The sequence below is a fragment of the Podarcis filfolensis genome (assembly GCF_964270895.1).
Source record: "Podarcis filfolensis genome assembly, chromosome: 10".
In the NCBI taxonomy this organism is placed as follows: domain Eukaryota; kingdom Metazoa; phylum Chordata; class Lepidosauria; order Squamata; family Lacertidae; genus Podarcis; species Podarcis filfolensis.
This window is the reverse complement of record NC_139612.1, coordinates 50,399,816-50,426,044: the sequence shown is the minus strand read 5'-3', so window position 1 is coordinate 50,426,044 and position 26,229 is coordinate 50,399,816. Positions and strand designations below refer to the sequence as shown.

At 45.5% G+C, this 26,229-nt stretch overlaps 1 protein-coding gene across 6 annotated transcripts in view; it reads left to right on the top strand.

The window, feature by feature from the left end:
- The first annotated feature begins 4,584 nt into the window (after nucleotides 1-4,584).
- ABTB3 (ankyrin repeat and BTB domain containing 3) overlaps nucleotides 4,585-26,229 on the top strand; it is a 213,878-nt gene continuing 192,233 nt past the window's right edge. For all 6 annotated transcript variants that reach the window (XM_083574077.1, XM_083574076.1, XM_083574075.1 and 3 more), the window contains exon 1: nucleotides 4,585-7,196. In XM_083574077.1, the coding sequence (XP_083430203.1) occupies nucleotides 5,981-7,196 (1,216 nt within the window). In that variant the 5' untranslated portion in view covers nucleotides 4,585-5,980. The remainder of the gene's footprint in view (nucleotides 7,197-26,229) is intronic.

The following is a 26,229-nucleotide window of genomic DNA, read 5'->3' as shown; positions in this document are numbered from 1 at the left end:
AATGCATCACTAAAGAAAGAGGACATTAAGAGGGCATGTAGTTGCAGAAAAATTGCATTTGCTGATTTATATGTATATATGCAAATTTAGAAATACTTGCTATCCTGTAAAACAGGAGTGAGGAACTTCTGGCCCACCAGGGGTTCAAATTTAACCTGTAAAGTTGTTTCCCCAAAAATATCCTATCCTCCCCAACACTTGACATCAAATGTGATGTCAGGTGCAGGGCAGTTAGAGAGATGGCTGCCAATGCTCAATTGGAACCTTCAAGCGTGCTCCTGATTGTGCACTGGCAAATCAAAGCAGGTTTTGATTTTACCAACCAGTGCTGGAGTAATAGCACCAGCAAGTTTCCTAAGGGTGACATCAGGTGACTGACAAGTTGGCTTCTTTGCTTACCTGTCAAATTTGGCCCACGAGGCTGGGATCCAATAAGAATCTGGTCCATGGAGCCGAAAAGGTTCCCTCACTCTGATTTAAATAGAAATGCAATAGATCTCACCTAGAGGGAAGACTGGGACCAGGTGACCTGCACCTTCTCAGTCTGCTGTCAATGTGCAAGTTGTAGAGGGGCAGCTTCAAGGCTCCTGCTGCTCTCCCTTCTTATGGTTCTTTATCTTGAAACCACACTTGGACCAGGAAACCCTTTGGACAGAGAACACATTCAAATGGATGACAGCCTCTAACAGTTCCTCAAAGAGGACTGTTCTCTGTCAGTTAAGATGCATGGCATCCTAGCGGCCAAGGAAAGATGTATTGAAATATGGAGTCATTCTTCTCCCAAGCTTAGGCCCTTTCTACTTTGCCATAGCAAGTGGAGAGGCCACAAGGAGTACAGCAGATTACTCCAAGGCCAGATTCACACTATACAGAGTTCCCTGTAAAGAGCGATTGATTGTTAAACCACTCTTTGTGAGAGGAGTAGGGTTCTCCTAACAACTCCCAGCACTCTTAACAAATGACAACTCCCAGAATCATTTGGGGGTAAGCCATGAGTGTTTAAAGAGGTATCATAGTGCTTTAAATGCATGGTGTGAATGTGGTCTTAGTCTCTTACACAAAGCAGAATGAGTCTGTGGACCTGTTTTATGCCCCTAGTTTCACAAGAGGGCCATTTGTCACCCAGGGGACTACTAGCAAGTCCCAATGCCAAGGCCACCAGTCCTTTCACACGCTTTCCTGGGCAGAGAGCCAGACCAACACTGTTTATTACATGAGGCAAAAGACAAGATGGCGCCCCGTGCTCATTCCGTGTACAGAGGCTGACTAGACTTGTAGGTAAATCTTGTGTCAGCCCTGACAATGGAATGACATCTTCAAGGGCACCTGTGGGCAGCAGGCTAGTTTAGGAGGTGTATGACAGGGTTGTAGATGGCTAGGGTTCAAGAGGAGTTGGTGGGGTGTTGACCTTTAAAGCCCTGCGTGGCTTCGGCCCTGTATACCTGAAGGAACGTCTCCACCCCTGTTATTCAGCCTGGACACTGAGGTCCAACTCTGAGGGTCTTCTGGTGGTTCCTGCACTGCAAGAAGTGAGGTTACAGGGAACCACACAGAAGGTTGTTTTGGTAGTCATACGCACCGTGTGGAATGCCCTCCTGGCAGATGTAAAAGAGTTTTTAAAACTGCATATTTTTTTGTAGACTTCTGTTTCAAGAAGCCTTTAGTGCTTGATGTTATTGTTGTGGTTGTTGTTTTTCTCATATTTTTATTGGAATCTTCCCAGATTGGCTGGGGCAACCCAGTCAGATAGGTGGGGTGTAAGGAATAAATAAATAATTGTTGTTGTTGTTGTTGTTGGTATGCTGCATCCCAGCACATGAGATCTGAGGTGATTGCCTCACTCTGCCTAATGGTTGGACCAGACTTGCCTGGGCAGATGCAATTAAAAGTTAAGTCATGTGATCTTACTTTAGTTAATCACTGTAGTTTATATTGATGGTAATGAGTATAAGGTGAATGTTTATAAATGACTAAAAGTGTTTCCACAAGAGTTATGAAAACATAACACCTTTGGTTAATAAAAACAGATTACAATCAGAGGCTAGAGAAACTGGGGGGGAAATAACTCTTGCATCAAAAGAGATATATGTTGGGCTTGTTCCGTAGTATAAACTATGCTGACCTCTTACTGTTTTGTTTACAGTGATTTAGTTATTTTTGGGTGGAGAAGGGAGCTAACCTTTGGCTGAGTTCATTTTTACTCCCCTTTTAAGGGTGGGCCTCCACCCACAATCCGTTTCTCATTACCCTGACCAAATAATGATACATAAGGGGGGGGGGGAACTGTCAGTGTTATGTTCCTCCTGGTATGGTTTGTGGAAGCTGCCTCTGTTTGCTGTCCAGATGGATGGATTGACTTTGAAATGCCTGGCTCACTTCTTTCTGACACCGAGCAAAATAAACTTTAGGAAATAAATGTTGAGGTCAGCTACATCCTAATTCTGCTCAGGCAGTTTGGGTGTGTCTAATATAGATGGAATCCATCATCATCAATAAAATAGCAACAACATCAGACTAGAAACCCAAAGTGTTTTTCCATCCCAGGAAACAGAGGCCCTCAAACATTTCTACTTTCTGATTTGTTATTTTGACCTTATTTGTTCCTGTTACGGAACAAAAGCTACAGTATCCACACTGGACTCTTGCTGTGAGAGTCAACAAAAGCCTTTCCATCAGTTCTAGTTGTTCCAGTATGTTGACTGTAATATCTAGTGTGTTCATTATTCAGCTATTAATTGTAATTCTAAAAAATGGTTCTTGGACTCCCATTTTGGAATCCAACCCATTAGGAAGGGCCTTTGAAAAGCTCAGTGGCATTTCCTATTTGTGTGAACTTCCTGTCAGTTTCTTCTTTATCTATGTGTGCTGTGTGAAATCTAATCTATGTCGCTTCAGGTGAAATCTAATCTGAATTTCTGCAGGGAAATTACTCCATGTTATAATTAATATTTGCTCAGACATTCCCCCCTGGCAGATCAGTATGCTTGGGACAGACATGACTAATTGCTGTCCCATAGAGGGAGACAAAATCTGCTACTTGTTTTCTTTATTTAAGACATTCTTTTAAAAAATAAACAGTAACAGAAAAAGGAGCAAACTTGAGAAAAGATGGACAAGGAAATGAATGCTGATGGTAACCATTGAGAGAGTAGCACATAAATCAGTAACATAAAATACAAAGTAGGAACCTGAACTGTCTCAAATCATAAGCAGTTCCAAATAAAACTATATTTTAAAGGGATCTGCTGACTCACTGTCTCTGATGACAAATAGATTGCAAATACATTTCTATTTCACCCTTCAAAAATATTGCCCCCAAAGATGCAGGGTATCTGTTCTGGTCTACACTGTTTGCATCTGAGCTCTACCCTCTTGTCCTGCCACTGGTCATGCCTTTACTTTCTGCAACCTCCTCTTAGTTCTGGACCTGGTCTCCTGAAGGTGCTGCAACCACTCCCACTGGCAAATTAGCTAATCCAGTGTGTCGAGAGCAGAAGAATTCCTGGGCAGCCAGTGTGCCAGGTTCAAGTGAAAAGTCTGTGGGTGAACCATGTCGCCTGCCAGGGCTGCCTCCAGGTTTGAGAAGGCCCTTGGCAAAGCACCATCTTCTGGTGCCCTTTTTGTGTCAGTGCCCCTCTTCCTATGTGGGCGAGCTTATCTGTGGCAGTGGAAGGCTGCTGTAAATGGTTACCTGTACTGCTTTCTCTCCCTTCTTGGAACTGCCTCTAAATGTGTTGCTTGCTGTGCTTTTAGCCCCTGGCTGTTTGAGTGTATCTCACTCTCTTGTGGGACTTCCCTGCCCAGCCTCTTCTAGGCTGTTTGGCTCACCTCTGCAGCTGACTGTTGAGCTGACAGCGTGAGCAGGGAGCTGCTACACTAGCTGTTTCTGACACACACACACACACATCAGTGTGGCTGGTGCTTTACAAAGTACAGGATGGCAGGTCCCTGCCCCAAGGTGCTTACAATCTAAAATATTGAGTAAACGTAGGGTTACAGTGTGTCTTGGTAGCACTGCAAGATCTTTTGCTGTTTAAATAATGGGCTTTATAGGCAAACCCCCAAGTGGCCATGCAAGTGTCCTTCCTTTCCAAATGGTCACTGAAATACTGAGATTGCTGAGTTTCTTCCCAGCCATGCGGAAGCATCAGGAGTACTAGATGCCATTGTTTTTAATGCCATTCCACATTTGGGGCTTCTTGGCTCTGAAACGGTTCCATTGTGTAGAGTGCACTGGGATGCTCTGTGTCAAATCTGATAACCCAGCAGGGCCTGAGGTTTGACATCGTGGCTTAAAGGACAGATGACAGAAGGCTGGGGAAAACCTGCAGCCCTCTAGAGGTAGGGACTCCAACTCCCATCTGTCCCAACTAGCAGGGGCAACAGTCAGGGACGGTGGGATTTGGAGCCAGCATCTGGCGGGCTACAGCTTCTGCATCCCAGTGCCAACATATTTCTGGGAAGTGCTTCGTTTTCAGTTTAATGTAACCTGCATACAGTTTCCCCACAGTGAACTGCGTCCTCCAAAGCAGCTCAGGATTAAACATAAACTATCAATACATAATCATGTATACATCATAAACATAAACTATCAATACAGCATCATAATCATGATTGGGATGTATGTGTATTACAACTAGGCACCTCGAGGGCTCGTGTTTTGAGTTGGCGTTAGATAATCTTGGGCTGGTTAGGAAAGGCTCGAGCAAATCCATTACTCTGCACCACGCAGAGGCTCTTTTTCTTCACCCTCCTCCTTGTTTTGAAGTACGTGTTGCTGCGCCATCTGGGCTCCCCTGTAACGAAGCATTCTGTAGCCAGTGCCAACGGTGCTCGGATCCCTTCACACACACCCCGCAGCCCCACAGCACACATTAAGGAAAACGCATGAGACTACAGGTCCTCACCTGCAGAGGAGATGCCACACATCCCAAAAAGGTTTCCTGGCTCTGAGCTGCAATGCTAATATTTCAGGGCTGTAGTGTGCAAAGCAACTTGAAGGGGGGAGACGACAGGCACTCCGGCAAGAATCTGCAGCTGCCGCTGCTGCAGCCTTCGTATCTTGGTTTCTAATTTCTACTACCTGCTTCAGAGAAATAAATACATGCCAAGTCTGGAATTTGTAGGGCTGGTCCAGCAAACGAAAATCACTGCTGCTCATTCCCATCGTCTATTTTGGATCAGCTAAATATATCCTGCGGGTTCCTCTCTCTCTCACTTTTGGCCCTATTTTTCCTTCCCCTCATCTCTCTCTCTCTCCCCGCACTTCTCAACTGCAGAGTAACGGAGAAAGACAAATAAAATCACACTGGAGCGGGCTCGAGACAGCGACGAAGGAAACCCACCACCCACTTCCAGCTCAGCACACCCAAGCGAACGTGGGAGAGAGCGAGAAGGCTTGGAGAGCCTGTGGATCCCACTACGAATTCCAAAAAGAAGAGAGGGGGAGAAGGGGAGGGGAAAGTGACGCGAGGGGAGAGGGAGGGTTGGGTGGGAGAAAGGTAGCAATGAAATTAGCATCGGCGCTCCCATTGGATCTCTCTGTGTGCGATTTGCATTAGCCTCGCCTCTTCTCCCATCCGCCCCTCCCGCCTCTGCCGTTCTTTGGTTGGCTTGGGTTTTGCGGGCTAGTGCAGTGCAGGAGTCAGGGAACCGAGGAGGAGACAAGCACCCGAGGCGGCCAGCGCTGCTGCTGCTGCCCTGCTGCTGCTGCCGCCGGGAGTTGGGGAAGAGACCGAGGGACCTTCGACGCCGCGATCCTTTGGCCGCGCTCGCTCGCGCGCTCTCTCCCATGCCTGTGCGCATCGCGTTTGCGGGTGGCGGCGGCATTTCTTTATTTTGATCGCGAAGGAGCTGCTCTGCGCGCGTGCCAAAGCGAGGGAGCTGCGAAATAAGTACGTGAGAGAGGAGGAGGAGGAGGGCGCAGGTCTGTTACTTTCTCTTCTCAAAGTTTCCTGCTGGTGCAGTATGAAGTGCAGCGATGGCAAGGAGAGGTAAGACGGTGGTGAGGACGCTGGAAGATCTGACCCTCGACTCGGGTTATGGTGGTGCGGCAGACTCCGTCCGGTCCTCCAACTTGTCTCTGTGCTGCTCCGATTCCCCCCACGCGGCTCACCCCTATGGAGGAAACGGCTGGCAGCATCTAACTGACTCGATGCACAGTAGACACAACAGCTTTGACACCGTCAACACTGTCCTGGTGGAAGACTCCGAAGTGCTGGACTGCGCCGAGCAGCACTGCTCCAGGCTGCTGCCTGACCTTGAGGAGGTCCCCTGGAGCCTCGACGAGGTGGAGGCGGTTCTCCTCCTCCTGCAGCGCAAAGAGGCCAGGGGGCCGGTGGGGGTGGGCGCCTCCGCCGCCGCCGCCAGCTCCAGCAGCGTCGCCAGCTCCACCACCACCATCAGCAGCGGCGGCGGCGGAGCCCCCCCTTCCAAAGATGCCCTGGCCAGACTCTCCACCTTGGTCAGCCGCGCGCTCGTCCGGCTGGCCCGGGAGGCTCAGCGCCTGAGCCTGCGCTTCGCCAAGTGCACCAGGTACGAGGTGCAGAGCGCCATGGAGATCGTCCTGGGCTGGAGCCTGGCTTCCAGCTGCACGGCGGCCGCCCTGGGCGCGCTCTCGCTCTACAACATGAGCAGCAGCGGCGGCGACCGCTTCAGCCGAGGCAAGTCGACCCGCTGCGGCCTCACCTTCTCGGTGGGCAAGTTCTACCGCTGGATGGTGGACAGCCGGGTGGCCGTGCGCATCCACGAGCACGCCGCCATCTACCTGACCGCCTGCATGGAGAACCTCTTCCGAGAGATCTACGCCAGGGTCCTGCAGCTGGGCGCCGGGGCCGCCGCGCCCCACCCCCAGCACCACCTGCACCACCTCCAGGCGCAACAGCACCCAAACAACCCCCCGCAGCTGCCGCCGCCGCCGCCACCACCGCACCACCACCGGGGCCAGTGCTCGGGCGCTGCCGCCGCCGCCGCTCTGCCTCCTCCGGCTTCTGGAGCCGCTCCTGCCGCCGCTTCGGACAACAAGGACCGAGAGAGCAGCGGCAGCAGCAGCGCCGCCGCCGCCACCAACCACCACCACAGCAACGAAGCGCCAAAGTTTACGCTGGAGTCCCTGGAGCAGACGGTCAACAACGACTCGGAGCTGTGGGGGCTGCTGCAGCCTTACCAGCACCTCATCTGCGGGAAAAACGCCAGCGGTGAGTCAGGCGGGCGATGCGCAGGGCCCTGCCCACCTGTTGTTGTTGGAGCGCCAGGGACGGGCGGGGGGGAGAGGGCTGCAGGCGGGGCGCGCGCTTGGCGTGCGTGCGCGCAGCCTGCCCACTAGGGGTGGATGGGGGAGATGTCTGTGCACCTCCGAGGGCCACCCAGTAGGAGGGACATCACACAGTGTTTGGCCCTTACAGAAGAAGACCAAACATATTGTGGGCGGGGAATGGCCAAAGGATGACTTGTATGGGAGTTGCACCTGCAAAGTTTGCTTGCCATTATTAGACTGCAATCTATATGCGGAGCTGGTGGTCGTCTTGTTCCTTAAGGGAGAGAAGCCTCAGTGAAGAGATGAGACTTGTGTCTAGAGTTGTGCTATAAATCTGTACATGAACTCGGAGGCATCTCCAGACACTTTTGTTGTGCTTACTTGGGAGTCAGCTCCCATTGAACTCATTATTTGCTTGTGAAAATTAATGGTATTTCCTGAGAGGTACCTTGGAGTTGTTGGGGTGGGGAGTGGCAGTGCAGTTGGGATGTTACTTCTCATCCACTGTTGTTGGTTTTACATCCATGCTCTTGATGCTAACGCTAAGTGGCTGAACTTGATTTCCACTTACCTGTAACAGTGGAATAAGCTGCTCTCCCAAGGTTGCCAATTCACCCCTCTGACAGGGCTCCTGTGTAGCATGCCAGAGAGAAATGAGTTGCTGCTCATCACCGAATCTCCATACAGGGAAAAGCTTCAGTTTCTGCCTGCTGTGCAGCTGTTGAATAAGAAGGTCTCTTCCCTGCTCTGGAATGTGGCAGCTTCAGTCTACTGTTAATAGTGTTCTTGCATAAGGCTATACTTTGTGCCCAATTTTGATGGAGAGCTGTATTCTGTGGTTGTCTTTGGAGAAGGGCTGTACACTGTAAAGACAAGGTGTCAGGTGGTTCTAGAGAAGGTGGTATTCTGTTTCCTCTGATAGTATCTGTGTTGAAGCGGGCTGTGGGCTGCATACCTGTAATTGTTTTCAGTGGAGAGATGTACACTGCAGTTCTAGTGCTGAGGAGAAAGCTTGTGAACTATGCTCATCTAAACTGCTTGGAGCTAAGGGTTGTGTGCTGTGCCCAGACATTTCTTGTGCAGGGATGCTCATGGCCATGCTGGATGTGGTTGTGCTTTGCACCCACTTGTGTAGTCACTAGCTAAAATGTAGTTCTGGTAAGAAATCTGAACAGAAGTGTTCCTGAAATATTGCCTCTTGCTCTGATAATGGTGTAGAAATGGTGAGACTGTGTTGTAGATGGCCGCACTTCATGTCTACCTGTAGTGCATGGAGGTGGGTAATAGGGAAGTAGTTTTTTGGGGGGTGGTAGGGATGCTCAAGAGGGCTGTCTTTCTCCTGTACCCTGTATGATGCATCGTTGGGCATTCTGGGGGAATTATTCCACCTAGGTTGGCTTCATCACCATCTTAGATCGCTTGCATTCTTTTATTCACAATGCTTCAGGGATCTGCTTTAAAATCTACCCATCTGTAAACCTGGCTGGCTTCTAGAATAATAACCTACTTCTTAGGGGAAGGGCTATAGCTCAGGGGCAGAGCATCTGCCTTGCATACAGAAGGGCTCAGGTTCAATCCCTGGTATCTCCAGGCAGGGATACTCTGAAATCCTGGAGAGCCCCTGCCAGTCAGTGTAGACAGGTTTGAGCAATGGTCTGACTCGCTATAAGGCAGCTTTCTACGTTGTTCTCCTCAGCCTCCCTCAAACCTTCAGTATGTTACATTTATTTATTCTTATTTTGTATAGACCTCTGAATCATAAAACTGTCTTAAGTGGTGTACACTCTAAAATTATCAGTGAAACACAAATAAAATCAGCAAAATATTTTTAAAAGGCCGAGCGTACAGAAAGCAATTGCAGTTGGATAAAACAGTAAGCAAATAGTTGCATTAGCAACTGTTGGGGAGCTGGGCTCCTTGGTTTCACCAAATCCCACTGGACTTTGCACACTTTCCAGATGTGCCACAGCCAGTTAAGAAGCAGCTGGTTTGGCACGCTACAAAAGGGGAAGGAATCCTCAGCCCAGGTGATGGGAAAAGTGCCAGCTCCCAGCTTCCCAGAGACTTCAGATTAACGACTTCAAAATGGCTTTGGATATATCACTGATTAATCTTCGTTGCCACTACTCTAGTTCAGCCACACGAGGCTCATCCATACTGTTGTCTGAAGTGGATTATAAGCTTCCTGCACCTCCATTAATTTGCCATTGTCCATATGACCTCCTCCAAATTGCTACCTCCACACATGTTCCTCTCCCTCAGTCTGGATTTTCTCATACCAAGGATACTCTGGAAAGCAGAGGGTATGTGCAAATTTGTGATCTTTCTTCAACAAATGTAACCGCAGAGGTACCAGCTGCAGTGAGTGTGTTGGGTGGAACGGGGCACTGCCCCACTGAGTTCAGTCTGCCCTTAGTTAGCTCCCATCTGTCTACTTCCTCACATCCAATCCAGGGAGTGGCTCTGGCTGCAGGTTTCCTCTTCCTTCGTCTCAGTCGGGAGGAGGAAGGAGACAAAATTAGCTGGCCCTGCCTGTCATTGGCTTTGGCATCACCTACTGTAGGCTGCTCTGCCTTCTGTTTTACTAGTCCCAACGGGCACCAGCCACCACTGAGAGGTACTTTATGCTCCCTCTGTTCACAGCTGTGACGGTCACCATATTTCCTGCCAGCTAGTTTGGAAGAGTTTTCCTTCTTGCCTACTCTGGGGAAGTTTGTGGCTGTAGGTTTTACACTGAACAATGGAGGGCTGACAGTGTGCTTCACGTCAAACCTTTTGCACACGTGGCACAGAAAGCACACGAGGACACTGAAATATGAACGTGGCCCTTAACTGATTCTAAAAACTAGGTGCATATGCATTCAAAAAGCCATTGCTGTTGTCCCCATGCATGTGTGCACACAGCTCAAGGAAAGCTCAAGGTCTCCTCCAATTTGCAGGTCAAGGCCTTTGAATCCCGTCCCATTTTTCCTTCTTCTCCTTAGGGGCTCACCAAGGGCAGAGCTTGGTGGTTGCCTTCAGGTTTGGGCTTGAGGCAATCATGATTAAGCCCCACCCTGCTGCTTCCTCATTCCAGTAGCAATATAATTATTTTAAGAAACCTACCTTTTTACAGTCCCCAAGTCCTTTCCACCCCTTAACCTCTAACAATTTTAATGGAACATGGAAAAGCTGAGAACCTGGGATGGATACCAGCTTCTTCATTGAATTTTGACCCTCTTTTCACTTTACCAGCCTCTTTCCCACTCATCTCTCCCCCCACTCCCATTTGTGAGCAAAGCACTGAACTGTTGGTGGCTACCCATAAGGTTTGAATCATACAAATCTAGGGATGTCTGGTGGGGGGAAGAGACGGGGACCAGGACTGTTATTATTATCTTCACTTGTGCATCTCCAGAAATGTGCACAGTTCTGTTAAGGACTGGTGGCGGAGGCAGGGGAAACTTCCTGACATTCCTGGCTTTTCCTTTTCAGTAGGTATGTGTGTGGATAAGGATAAAAAACACATGTGCTACTCCCTCCCCTCCCCCAGAAACTGCAGCTACAGTGGATGGCATGGTGGGAGGGAGGAAAGAGATATTTAGGGAGGGGGACGTCTCTGAGCATTATTTACTATAACATCTGCAGTGAACTCCAGGACTGAGTGTTTGGCTGAGTACCTCTGTTTTGTCTCCCTCTTCGCTGCTGTGTATATTTTTGTAGAGGCTTCTCATATGTTTGGGCTGCATATTGCGTACACACACACACACACTTCAAAAGCCTTCGTTTTTCCACAGGAAATGGTAGAACTGTAACTGAAGCTGAGAGACAGAAAGAGAGAAGAAATAAAATTTTGTTACGTGGGAGCTGCTCAACGCAGTCTTTTGCTGGGGAGATTTCATTCATGTCGCTGCTTGTTTACTGAAAGCTTCAGGCACAGAAGATGCAACAAAGCTGATGCATCAGCCTCCCTGGGATAGTTTTTCATCTTTTAAAAAAGGTGTCCAACCAAACTGTAATGCTTCTCCTCCCTGCCAACAAATCCAGACAGCTTCATAATGGGAAAGGCATTACAGTATGTTATTCAGATGCACGCATACTGTAGGTGCAGGGCTGCGGTATGAGCTTTCACATTCAATGGGATCTAAGCTGTGTTTGCATTATTATGTGTGTCTCACCTCCACCAAGAGATGTACTCTTCTGATATAAACCTTGGGAGGCAAAACCAGAATCTGAACAAGCCAAGGTACAGAATGCTGAAATCAAGGGAATCAAATTGAAGCAACTGATTGGAATCTCTTGTTCTGATGCTCTGTTGTATTTTAAGATTCTTCTAAAGGGCACAAAAGGATATTTCATAATGACCGACTCTTGTTCAACACTGTACAGTGTTAGCTTTCCTTTTGTTATTATGGCCCAGTTTGCACATAACACGAAGCCAAACCTAGCATGAATGAGTCAATGTTCAGGCTTCCGGTGAGGAGATTGTCGCTGCTTTGCTCCTCTCCAGTCATTCTGCTCCTGTGCTGATCTTAGACCATGGTTTGGCTTAGTGTGTCACCTAATTATGGCTTAGCTTTGTCCAGACGGCCAAAGACCATCCATATACAGTTTAGCTTAGTTTGTAATGGCTCTGGTGGTGCAAGAGATAAACAATTAGCATTATGAGACACAGCTGAAAGGAGGACCTTCTCATTTTACATTCATGGATTACCAGGGCAAGGTTTAACTGCATCCCTTAGCTCATGCCGTATAAGTGAATGGTTAACATTCATTCCTATGGGGGAAATGAAAAAGCAGCATGTGACAAGATTATGCTTGCTAGCTCACTGTCCCAACCCTGCATGGCAATTCTAGGGCATGACTTCATTGATGGATTGGGAGGGTGAGGGGTAGAGCAGAAGGATTAAGGTAAGGAGTAGAATCTTCCCATCCCTTCTAATCAAATTTAGCTAGTGTGAAATAATAGAGCATGCAATTAACAGTAAGAGTCCATCTGTCACTAGAATCAATGGCATGACTTCCACTGATTACAATGGACCATGATCACACCATCTCTGTTGCAGCTTACTCTAATATTTATGAATGGTCAAGAGTAATGCTAGCTGCTACTCAATGCACGTACCTGGTCATTGTCAATCTTCCCTTATTTGTAAGACAGAACCCTCCAGATGTTGTTGGACTACAATTTCCATTGGCCATGCCATTATATGTACATTCTAATTTTAACATACTTACCTCTTGCAAGATTTGTTGATTTCATCATACAAAGAGTTCTCCTTCAATCTAGCAGCTCAGCTCATGCAAAGCTTATTGTTAGAATCACCAGATGCAATGAGACCAGAGATTCTGTACCTCTTAATCATTGTGCAGAAGTAGAGGAAAATTCAGCAGTCATAGCTTTTCTGATCCCTGCATTATGAGTTGCACTCGCTGAAGCTCCCTTGTATAAAGTTACAAGAGCTCTTCTACCTTTTGGTATCTAGGCACACTATCTGTATTGCAGTGGCATGTTCTTGCAGTGGAGGTTGCCTTGATCTGTCAGGCTTAGCATTTGCAAAGCTTTCTGTGCTATAGCGTTACTTAACATCACAACACTGGTGCATTAACCCTGGATTTTGGAGGCAACTAAGTCTTACAGTACAATCCTATGTGTGTTTACTATGAGTTTTGCTCCAATATAGGTGTGCATAGGATTGACAGCATGTTCATAGTAGAGCTAGTTAGTGGTTATAATAATGAATCTTGTCTTATTGGCTACTCCTGCATTTGGCTTAATTTATTGCCAAACAGCACAATGCTATCTTATGTTAAAAGAATAATAGTGTTTAGAAGGCTTGCATGAAGTGTAAACATCTTTTCAGAAGATAAGAACAAAACCTAAAACCAAAGGAGGTAGATAAGATTATTTCCCTTTGTTGAAAGCTCAGACATACTCTAAATTTTTAGAATACCAAAAGGGAGGTTTCTGCCCCATGTATCACCCTGATTCATGGCTGAATTCATACACCAGAAACTCTTTGGTTCAGGTACAGGTATGGAACATAAGGTAGTAGATCAAGGAATTGGCACAAAATTGGAATTGCATTAATCAAGGTTTCACCCCGAACAAGTATGTATCTTTTCCATTCAAATATCTGATGAAGGAATAAAGGTGTATTGCATCATAATGAAGATTCTGCCAAGGCAGTTCTTTATAAAATTAAAAACAGCTGCCCTCACTTAGTTGCTTCTGTTTAACCCATTTCAGTCTTTTTGGTTCCTGTCTCTCCACTTCTGTGCTGCTCTTTTGTGTACTACTGTTGTTACTGTATTGTAGATGTGTGCTTTACTGTATTGTTTACAGCGTTGGGTGCCATTGGTAGAAAGCCAGGATATAAACAGTAATGAATAAAACAAAACACGAATTGATTTCATGGGCTGCCTAACAATTTTTGGGCACCATTCAAAGTGCTGATTATGACTTGGGACCAGTATATTTAAATGACTTATTGCTGATAAATGAAGCCAACAGGACAGACCTTTCTGGTAGAAATACAAAATAGGCATACTTAGTAGCAGTGCACAGACTGTAGAGTTCTTGGTTTTCGGAGATCCATTTATCACCTTCTTTTTGTTTTGGGTAACTTTTGTTCTCCGCTTACCTTGATTTCCTTTGTTTGCACCCTCTGATACTTTTCTTTTTTTAAGGCAGCTGCTTTGCTGTTTTTGTGATGGTTGCTGTTGGTGCTGCTGCTGCTGCTGTTTTTATAACGGAGTATGGCAGCCTTTGCTAACCTGTTGCCCTACTGAGGTTTTGGACTAAAGCGCCTATCAGCCTTAGCCTGGCATGTTGACTGCCTTCACCAGGCTGGTGCCCTCCAAATCTGCATGTTGATCAGGGCTGATGGGAGTTGTAGTCCAAAACATTTGGATGCTGATGCATTTTTAATTGAGGTTAGTCAATAGCCACCTTGATGCATTTTTAATTGAGGTTAGTCAATTGCTATTGAGTGCTCTGTGCTTCAAACTGGAAAAGCAGGTTAACAGTCTCATAATACTTAAACAGCTGATGAAGTGGACTGTAGTCTCGAAATGCTTGTGCTCTAAAAAATAAAGTGCATTAATCTTTAGGGTGCTACAAAGACCAAGTCTTTTCATATTTAACCAGCTACTTCAAACCAACATGGCTATGAACCTGGAAAGCATATAAGTAACTTGTGTTCTTTGCCGACTATTGTTGCTGGAACCTGGGTATATAAAGGTGTTATCCAGTATGAAACCTGCTAGATCACTGAAGGGTGCTCCAAGAGATGTTACATCCTGTGTCTCATACTATACCAGATATTATACTAATGATGGCATCTGGAGGATGAGACCAGTACTGTATGTGCATCAAATCCAAGATGTGCATTTATAGGTAATGCTTCCAGGTGAGGATTTGGAGCTTGTGTTCTCTTGCTTTTAAGTACTAGATATGGAAGACAGGTGAATGGGTCTGTCATTACATTACATACCCCAGCTGTGGAAAATCTCCACTGCTTTGTTCTCTTATCATGTTTTTCTTTCCTTGGTCCTCCAGGAGTAATGAAGTCATAATAGCTTACAATTTTATTGGGCTGCTGCTAGTCCCCTAAGGTATAGCTGGGATTCTTTAAAGGTGAACATACCTATTTCACACTTTCCAAAACAATGTGCGTACCAGAACACAAGCCCTCCTTCAAAATTGGCACTTAGCCAAATTTTGCGATGTAGTTCTCTAGCAAAATAGAGCAAGCAAATATGCATCCACTAGCCATATAAGTGTGCATATAGTACTACTGCAAATATATAATATATGCATTATATTAGGGGGGAATCCTTTGCAAAAGAAATGTGTGCATTAGGAGATGTTCACACTAAAATGCTAATGAAATAATGCTGTAAAAAATATCACAAAGGGAATGCAGAGAACTAAAGAGTGGGAAAACGTGAAACAGAGAGAAACTGAAACTGACAGGTTTGCCCATCTCTGAGTACTAGCTATGTGCAATGCGAGTGAGAGAAACAAGCATAGTGTGGGGTCTGATATCACTGAACTACCATGACATCATGTGGGCTGAGCTGGCATATGGTGAAGCAGTAGCATGCTCACAAAACTGTGGTTAATAGCTTGGCTTGATGGAAAATATGACTCTGGCTGAAGCACATCTATGACTTGTGCGCAGTCAAAATCTACCACTGCACATATTCATTTGCGAAAGTAAGAGAGGTGTTTTTTCTATCAAGCCCTTACCAGGAATATTAGACCTACAAACACTGGGGTGCATGGGTGTGTGGAATCCATGGGGAAGTTCCTTTGCACAGTTTCCCGCTGAAGTGAATTGGTTTTGTGCAAAAATGGTTTTTTTAAAAATAAAAAACTTAGTCCTTATTAATTTCAGTGGGGCTTGCACACAGGGTGGATTGATTTCAGAATGTTTGTGTATCCTGGGAATACAACTTGCAATCAATTTTCCCTTCGCACATTCTTAAGAAGGTCCGCCTGGTAAGCTGCCTGAAGATGGGTAGCTTTTGTAGCATTTGGGTGGTAGACTGAACATCTTCGGATGTGTGTCTGAGAAACACTTTAAAAGCTGTAAAAATATGCATAGTAGCTACCTCGTATCATTGATGAGAACTGCACATGTCCCTGAAAAGTCACCAAGTGGCCTAATTCTGATTGGGACTGTAGCACATGGGGAGAGGCACATAGAACTCTTCCACTTGCCCTGCCACTTTCTCCAGGAAAAACCCAATGTTTACCACTGAATTGGAACAAACGTCAATGGGATTGATGTTTGCTCTGATTTAGTGCTAGTGGACAAGCTCTTATGCCTTTCCTCCAGCACTGTGGTTCTGATGAAAACCATTCCCTACAGAAGCTTTTATTTGACTTGGAAAGGAAGCTCCTGGTGGTTCCTGATTTTGAGAAGCCCCTGTTGCTTCCACTCCTCCTGCACCCAATCCCACTAGGGCTGGCCGAACCACCAGGCAGAGTGAGGTGGCTGCATGTGGTTGCAGATGCTGGGTGGTGATTGGAGCCCCTGTTCTTGATCTCCCTAACCTCCAGAGTCAGCACCCTGGAGTTGGCAGTGGCTGTTCATTGCTGACCTGGGCTAGGTTGCCTATCTTGCCTATTCATTTTCTCCCAATGCCTCACAGACCGTTAGAATTCCTGCTCCGTGATTGCAGTCATGGGATTTTTGTCTATCACATGACGGTGTATGTTTTGACTCCACAAAGTGGGAAGTGACGGAGATAGGATGTTTGTGTAACTGTGTTCCGTGAAGTGGGACTATTATCCTTTGTTCTTTCTCTTTGCTGATGCTAGAGAGAGAGGGAGCCATGTTGCAGTGCTCCGTGTGTGTTTATATGTAAATAAAGTAGATAAGCCAAAATGCTGAGTTGCTGAGGTCTGTCACGTGAACTGCGAAGGCTCTGCAGATCCCTTAGTGTGCTGGTGACTGTTGGCATCGGTTGCTGTGATGTTCAGGCAGAAGAAAGCTTTTGAAGCTCCCCAACGAACTACCAGGAGGGAGAGAACATGCCAGTTGGGCATGTGTCTCTGCCAGGGTCCTACTTGAGAGTAGGATGAGCTCCTAACACAGATATCACTGGGGGCGGGGGGAGGCCCCTTGACCCGAGTGAGCAGGCATTGTGTCTGCCTGGTACTTAAAATGGCATTGCAAATGCATACACATTCTCTGGTGACGTGTTGTTATGCTGTTGCCAACGTGTTACAACATTTGTTTGAGCAGCCTGGGATCAGGTGCCAGGTGGAGTAGCGAGTGAGTGGGTGCAAGAAATTGGAGGACAGAGGCACGTGTGACACATGGCCTGCCATGGCCTCCTCCTCTCCCCTTCTAGCCTTCTGCCTTCAGGTGTGGTGGAGGATGCTCTCTCATTGCCAGTGTTGAAGCAAGATTCAGTAGCCAGTCTGTTTGGCTCCTGGATGTGGAATTTGCTCTTTGCTTCAGCTAGCAAAATGTATTGGGGCGTGCCATGCCTCTCACACTGTCCAACAGAGCCCAGCAATCCTCCAAAGATGCTCTTCTTTTTTAAGGGTGTGTGTGTGTGTGTGTGTGTGTGTGTGTGTGCAGGTGTGCAGGTGGCAGCAGTGGAGAAGAGAGGATGGGAAAGCCCCCTTCTACAGGCTTTATTCTTCTTCAGCAACTCTTGATCCAAGCCACTGTATTATTTAAATCTTTGTTCAAAAATTAAGTTAACGTTTAAAAAATCAATTAATATTTAAAGCACTGCTTGATGGAAGTTCAAGCAGAGAGATTAATAGCAGTGCAAACTTAACAGTATATTGTTGGATTTGGCAGTTGCAAAATGAGAGGGTCTGAAAATCTCTCCTATCCTTCCGGCGTCCTTTGTAAGAGAGTGAATTATGCAAGCAAAGCATGTGAACTCGTGTGTACAAACACAAAATCTGAAAAATTGTACCTACTGCTTTACTTGTCAAATGATTTCCTGTCTATTGAGCCAGTCTGCTATGAAAAACGTAATAGATTGCATGTCTTTTCAGCTTGGTCGAGCCAAACTGATTTTCACAGAGGTAAGGAATTCCTAAGCTGTTCAGACAAATATCACCGCAGACAGCTCATTTAAAGAAATCCTCTGCTTTGTTCATAACACATCATCAGCATCGTCCAGAGGATATGAGGCCCCAAATAGCCCTCCATTGCTTTCCTAAAGCGACCTGGTCCAGTTGCACTTGGAGTTCTGAAAAATGACATGTTATATAAGGACCTTGTTAGGCAAAGAGAGGCAGCAAAGTAGGGTGACAGGAAGGGGCAGCAAACTGAGACTTGTTTAATGTATTGTTCTTGCATTTTTACTGCCAGGGAGGTGGAGATGTGCCTGTGGGATTTTTTTGCCTATGGTGCCAAAGCAACTTTTCCTGTGCCTTGAAACTTTGCATCGTGACTTTGAGAAGGGGGTGCCATTTTGTATTGTCTTTTTTAGTCCTGGTACCACCAATAAATTTCAAGGAGTGGCCCTGCATTGGTAGGGCATTTAAGAAGGGGGAAACAGGAGTCACTTGCTGAAAATTGAGAGCGGTGGGACATAAAAAAAAAACAATCACCATGGCGGAAGAAGAAAAAAGTAATTTAATTTTGCCCTGGGCACTCAGACTGTGTAGCTGTTTCAGTGCTACTGGGCAGAAACCTAGGAAACCCTCTGAAGACAAAACATAATAATAGTGCAAGCAAGCCGGTGGTAGTAAAACAACTCAGAAGTGCCTTCTTGGTGACCCCCACAAGTGGCATGTCTGATACTAAAGAAGTTCAAAGCATGAATACAGGCAGTGCTTTTTTCCCTCTAAAAAAATAGGTACTCTCATTTTGACTCAAGAAAACCACCATTTTATAGTTCAAATCGGGAAAAATAAATACAGTAAATAGGCAAAAGTACAAAGATTCACAAAATGTTTAGAGGGATGTGTACCCCCACGTCCCCCCAGAAAAAAAGCACTGAATACAGGTCTGATGGCTGGTGAGGACTGTAGCTCAGTGGCGTAGCGTGGGGGGTGCAGGGGGGGCGGGCCGCACCGGGCGCAACATCTGGGGTTAGGGCAAATCCATGGGTTAGGGGGCGCAAATCCACGGGTGAGGGGGCGCAAATCCATGGGTTAGGGGGCGCAAATTACTTGCCTTGCCCCGGGTGCTGACAACCCACGCTACGCCACTGCTGTAGCTCAGTGGTAGAGCATATGTGTCACATTGACAAGGTGCCCCATTCAGTTTGTGGCACCTCCACTTAAAAGCATCCGGTAATAACAGATGATGCAAAATGTTTTTTTCCTAAGACCGCAGAGAACTGCTTTCAATCAGCATAGACAGTTGGACCACGACTCCCATCATATCTGGCCATTGGCCATAGTGTCTGGGGTTGATGGGAGCTGAAACTTGACATTATGTGGAGTGAACCACATTGGCAACTTCTAGTCTAGATGGACAAATAATCTGGCCTGGTATAAGGCAGGTTCCTGTAATTGCTCAGTATCTCAAACTTACATTCCCAGAAATTTGTGTGTGAAGATGGGCAGTGTCTGAATGGGTGGTTGAGTACCAGCTCCAGTTGCCCTTCCCAGTTAAGTTTGCCCACCTTTCCCCTTTGGTCCATACTTCCTCTGTTCCTCCATTTCTTTAGATTCTTGTCTTTGTACCTTCTTCGCCCAAATCCTGTACTGTCACTCAGTTGCTCTCCAGACAGTGACTGTGTTAGTGCTACTGTGGTCCAGACAATATCACAGTTAGACTACTGTAAGGCACTGTATGTGGGCTACTGTTGTTCTTGGTTTGGAAGCTGTAGCTAGTACAGAATGCAGCAGCTAGGGTGCTCAGTGAGACCCATAGTTATATACACACGACAGCTGTGCTGAAATAACTGCACTGGCTGCCTGTTAGGTATCAAGCCATGTTCAAGTTTTCATTACTGATGTGTAAAGCTCTAAATAGCTTGGGATCTGGAAACCTAACAGACCACCTTCCTCACCTTCCTCATTATCTCCTTGGCCAATCTCTCAGATACTCCAATGAGGCTTTGCTCATAATATCTGTAATTGGCAGAATGTCATCGTATGATAACTTGAAATTGGGCCTTTTCAGTAGTGGCACCCACTCTCTGGGACACTCTTCTACATGGTGTTTATGAGGAGGAAACAGTAGCAAGTTTCAAATGCTTTCTGAAGATCCACCTAATTGTGCAGGATTTCTCTGGTTCACAAAATTCAGTGCACTGCTCTGTTTTAGTGATTCTTTTTTTACTAATGGATACTCTGCTTTTGTTGATGTTATTTCTTTCTTTTTTGTTGTTCTAATGTGGTACAGACATTTATTTTTCTTCTTTAAGCATTTTACTGTGTTTTATGTTAACTACATAGAAATATTTCATGTTAAACTTTGTGTGGGGTGTGTATCTAATTAAATAATCTGGTGCCCTCCAGATTTTTTTGTACCAGGTTGGCAAATGCTCCAGTAAGCTACGATGACAGTAGTTTGTGAATTGCAGTGATATCTATTAAAGCTGAATTCAAATCCCCACTCAGCCACATGTGCCATCTTCTTTTTTTATTAACAGAGCTAGAAACACAAGGTGGATGATTAGCAAAAATATATATTAAAAACCTGCTGAGCCACTTACAATGCACTGCAGAGGCGATTGGCAAATCCTTGAAGAGTTGAGCAATGTTTCCTTTGCTGAGAGGATGCCAAGTTTTTCAGCAGCATCAGAAAGCTAAAAAAAAGAAAGATAGATAGAAGGTCTGCATGTGAATCTGAAATAAAATACAATACAGAAAACAACTGGAGAAGGTTTATTTTTCAAAACTTATTCTAGAACCTATTTTATGTCATCAAATGCCATAATACTTGGTGGGTGGGGGAATAAATTACTAGAACTGGTGAATGTTTATGGACTAATTGGCACATGGCCGGAAGAGAGAGTGAGTAGATGCAACCTTGCACATGTTTTCCTGTGAGTAAGTGCCACTGAACACAGGTGGACTCACTTCTGCTTAGGGCTGAGCTACCCAGGGTTCCAGTTATGACTGACCGGATGCTTATAAGACAGTCATCACAGAGCCTGTTTGATTTGATTTGTGTGCCCTCCCTTTTAGAAGCCATTTCCGTGTTAATTTGAAATTCTTTTTCTTTCTCTCTTGTGTGTGTTTTGGTCTTGTGCTGGAATGACAAAGATGGGGCAGAAACAAGATCGCACTTACAAATTGCTTTTGAGTTGTCAGCTATCTCTTTTTCTTTATTTCTAGCTTAGACCTTCCTCTATTTGGGGAACCTGTAGTGCTCACCTCACAAGCTTCTCTGGGCCGGGGGGCGGGGAAGGAACAGGAAATTGTTAGACTGCATTGAAGGTCTCTGGTCCCCTCTGAGCAACCATGAACTTGGCAGATGGTATATAGTTGTGGCACATATGTGGGCACATCCTAGGTCACAGCCTTTGGAACAGACCACCTGCAGCTGTTCTTAACCTAGCAGAAAAGGCAGGTAGATCATTCTGAACTTCTAAAAGGAGGGTTTGGACTAGTTCCTAGTGTAGCTATTAAAATTGAGGGGAAATGCTGATGACAAAAGATTATCTTAAAATGGGTATGTTTTTAAGATTATGGGGTTGGGTTTTTTTGCATATTTGTTTTGAGGAGGAGCCTTCCTTGCACTTTCAATGAACAGCATCCAGCAGTGTCAAACAAAGCTTTCAATGGCCACAAGCCGTGGTGGCTGTGTGCAATCTTCGGTACTGGAAGTAGTATGCCTATCAGTATCGGTGGCTGAAAATATTCACATGTGAGAAAGTGCTGTTGCATCCAGGTTCTGCTTGTAGGCTTTTGCATAGACATCTGGTTGGCCACCATGAGAACAGGATCCTGGACTAGATGAGCCACCAGCCTAACCCAGCAGGCTTCTTAGGTTCTTAGTAAAAGACACAGAATGGGCAATGGGAACTAGTCCTCAAGGCATAATTACAGAGCCATGTGAAGTAAGCCTCCCCTTCAGGACAGGAAGTATACATCCTGACAATCTTGATGGGGGCAGAAAGAGCATGAGTGAAAGGGAACCTCAGTGTTGGTGGGGAGATGAAGAGGAAGTGTCCCATAAAACAGTCCGGACTTCAGTATGAAGCATGGGTACCACATATGAAACAGAAAGCGGGTGTTTATGGCAATTTGGACAGGAGCAAGGGAGCCTCTCAGAGGGATGGCACCCCATTAAGCTTATATACGGTACTTCCCTGCTGCTTCTCCAGCACTAGGGCAAAACTATCCTTAGGAAGTGGAGGAAATGGATGAGCAGTGATGATTATCAAGTGCACTCCTTCATGCTTTGGATTTGATGCAGCACACTTGCCAAAAATAAGGATGGTCACCACTGAGAGTTATGTTCTGTTTATCATTACAGAGCCACATGGTGCCTGTTTTCCAAGTTGTTAATTTACTTAACTGTTTTGCACAAGGTTAACTATGAAACCTCTAACCATGAATCAGAAAGCTCTAATCAACCAGCAGGCTCTTGGGTGCTTGGGAAAGAAAGCGTTTTGCAAGCCCTATGCTTGGCACTTCCCAAATGCCAAGTGTAGAGCTGGCAAAACCCCTGCACAGCAGTTTCAAGCTGGTTGTAGGGCATTTGGGAGACGCTGTGCAAGGGACTTTGACAGCTGTCAGTAACCTGATGTCAATATGCTATCAGGTAATTAACAGGTAGCTTGTTCTGCCCACCTGCCAAAGTTGGCCTGTGGGATGGGAAGAGATAAGAATCTTACCCCACTGGGCCAAAAAGTTCCCTCCTTCCACTCTAATGTGACATTATACCTCAGGATGGAATCAAGAAGCAGATTTCAACTTTAAGTGGGCAAAGCTCCTGCTGATTTCACATCAGTAGGCTTTGTCTGTCTCCTTCCTATCTTTAATAGAGAAATAACAGGAAGACATTTATAACAGTATTTTGTAGTGTCCTTTCATGATGCACTTTGAAAATTGATCAGTCACTTTTCGAAAGGATTCCAAGTGGCACAGATCTGCTGGAGGGTAACTTTTTTCGTCCTTTAATGTTGAAATAATAGCTGAGTTTTAGCTTTTAATTTAAGTTTAAAAGCAACTGTGACACATTTAGCTGCATCGCGGACAGATATTTCTAAGGCATAATATTCTTCTGACTCTGTTTGTAGGTGATGGCAACCTAGTACAAAACCTGGATACTTTCTGAGAATCAGATGTTAATTTCCTGGCTTAAGCTACTTCTTTCCTCAAAACTCAAAAGGGACTGAATGAGATAAAACACCTAGAATGTTCTCAAAAGCAGCTTGGGCACAGGTTACAAAAAGTACCTGTGTTTTGCATTTGGCAGCTATGGGGTTATGCAAGTGATGTGGAATGCATCTTCACATCAGTGGAACAGGACTGTTCTTATTTGTGCATAGGAAATTGGCTTGTACCAGGGTCAGACTATCTATCCAGCTCAGTATTGTCTACCCTGACCAGCATTATGTCTTCCCTACCTCAGTTACCAGGTCCTTTTAACTGGAGATGCCAGGGATTGAAACTTTTGTATGCCCAGCACTGGAGAGCCAGTGTGGTATAGTGGTTAGAGTGTTGGGCTAGCTGTGTTTCTCTAACTTGGAACTCTAGCTGTTGTTGGACTACAACTCCCATTATCCCTGACCACTGGTCCTGCTAGCTAGGGCTGGTGGGAGTTTTGTACTCCCAACAACATCTGAAGACCTAAGTTTGAGAAACACTCGGCTAGGGCCTAGGAGACCAGGGTTTAAATTTCCACTTAGTGATGAAGCTCACCTGGAGCGACCCTGAGCCAGTGGCAGAATCTTAGCCTAAGCAACATCACCAGGTTGTTGTGAGGATTAAATAGGGAAGAGAGAATGCTGTATGCCCCCTTGACTTCCTTGGGAATAAGGTGGGGTATATATCTTTTAATACAATAAAGAAAAATAAGATAAAAAGCCTTTGCTCTGCTTACTTGTACATAGTTGTATAATATAGTTTTGGTGTTCTTGCATGAATTTTGCTGCTTCAGCTATTTTAAAAGCTGTCATATTGAGCAACTTTTCTGGAAACCCTCCCACAGTATCTCAGAGCAGGGCCTTTGGCGCTGCAAAACCAGACCTGTGGAAAATCTGACCTGGTGGACATTTGGCAGGCAGCAGCTGTACTAGGTTTTTGATGCCCACTGAAGACTTTTAAAAAATTTAGACAAGCCTTCTTAGAGGATTGATCCCAGCTGTGCATACTGTTATTTTATGTGAATGGTAAGAACTGCTTTTTTATTATATACAGATGTGTTAAATTCTTGTATACCACTTTGAAATGTTCTGAATTTAACACAATTAACTTTTTAAAAATAAATATGCACATCATCTTAAAATTATGCCTTTCCCCTTCCAAACCATTGTTTCAGACATATGCAAATGTATGCAGATAATCTCATCCAAGATTTTTTTTTTTATAAAAAAATTGGGGAACAGTAGCTCTAATATTTATTCCTATAACTTCCAGGATTGCCATCTGCTGAAAGCAAGGGAATGCTCAGAACAGCTCAAATACTTTACTGTTTCTGAGCTAACCAAATAAAACTAGCTTGATGATGTGTTCTCCATACATGGTGAGCAATCTGTCAGGCAGGGCAAAACTGTCCTGTATAACAGGACTGGTTATTTACAGGGCTAGTACCAGACTTGAGAGGATTCTCAACACTGCGCTGCCACTGGGCTCCCAGCCCCCCAACACCCCCTCCATGTGGCTGTGCAATATTTCCCCCCTCTGTCATTCCTGCTGCTGTGCAGGTGGAAGCATCATCATCACTGATCACCCACCCCCAGAGACCCCTGGGCATCTCTCTTTGATGGCTGGGCGGAGGTGCTGCTTTTGAATTGGATCTAATACTGGCTCCCATCTGCAGTGGATGCTTTCCATCTTAATTTACCCAGAATGCAATATCCTAGCCCTACCCTTGTGAAATGTGGTCTAGAGAGGGGCCCTTCTGAGGCTCAGATTATAGATTCTTTTGTAATAAATAAACACAAAAATATTCAAAATTTTAATTAAAAACTTGCTTCCTGATTAATTAGGAATTCCTTTTTATAATGCAGCCCCTAAACATGTTTACTCAGAAGACAATCCTATTGAGTTCAGTGAAATTTAGTCTCTAGCCTAGAAAGTGTGTTTACAATTGTGTCTTTTAAAAAGGTTTTTAGTCTGTTAATTTAACTGCACCCTAGCCAATGCTCACAGCAGCTCTGCTTCAACACTCGCAGTGTGAAAATCTGGAAGGCATCTGGGACTGTCAAGCAGATAATATCTAAAGAGTCCTCCAAGGGAATGTTTACAAAGTCTGGGGCTCTTTAAAACAGCCTTGTAAATAAGTCTACAAAAGTTACTAGCCTGCATTTTTTAAAATTAGCCTGTTGGGGGTTGACAGAGGTGGGATAAAAACTTGGCCTCTTCTCCAACAGCCTGATGACTATTTGCATTGGTGTGGAGGAATGGAGGGCCAGAACACCCCATCTGTCTTCTGCCAGCTTTTTCACTCATGGCATCCTGCAGGAAGGGCCATAGCTCTGTAGTAGAGCATCTGATTTGCTTATGGAAGGTCCCAGGTTCAGTGTCTGGTAGACAATATTGAGCTATATGGACCAATGGTGAGCACTTGAATCCCAGGCTCCTTTAACAAATGCATCTGTGAGACAGATGTGGCTCCCTTTAACTAGATTGAAGACCTTCTACAAGGCTGGGTTTGAGACCTGCTCAAACGAAGTTTGTGCCGGTGATTAAAGCAAAGGAGGCAGCCCATTTAAACCGATAAACGAGCAAAACTTTCAAGGAACTCGGCAAAAGAGTTCAGTGCTGAAAAGCAGCCAAGACTGCTGTGCAAGTAAGTACTGGACTGACCTGTTCAATAAATGCAAACGGTGTTTGGCTTTGCTTGATGTATGAGAGGAGTGAGGAAAAACCTTTGCACTGGTGCAGTTGATGTTGTCCCCACTCCCTTTAAGGCACCAGACGCCAAGATGATCACAGAGAGGGACAAGCGAATGTCACAGTGGAGGAGACTCTAACCTGAGCTGTGTGTTCATGGAACAAATGTCTCTCAAAATTTCCAGATACAGGTAGCTTGACATACAGCCCATGCAAACAAAAGTGTGCCATGAACCTTGGCAAGTGGGAAGGCACCTGAAAACGATGCCATGCTAGTCAAAGGCCTATAGGCATTTAATGTGCACACTTTTTAATCTTTAAATAGCAGCCATGAGAGAGGGGTAGAGATTGTGACACATGGGTATTTCCTCTACTATTAGTGCCAGAAGGGAAAATTTCCATTGATGCCAGTGGAAATTTTCCTCCTGGGGTTAAGCTACACAGCTCATAACTATTAGAAAACATGCTTCCGTAGCTGTGGTCCCTCCAAAATGAGATCAGACTGGCACCCTCCTTGTTGAACCTCAGGTGCATGGCAACGACTTTC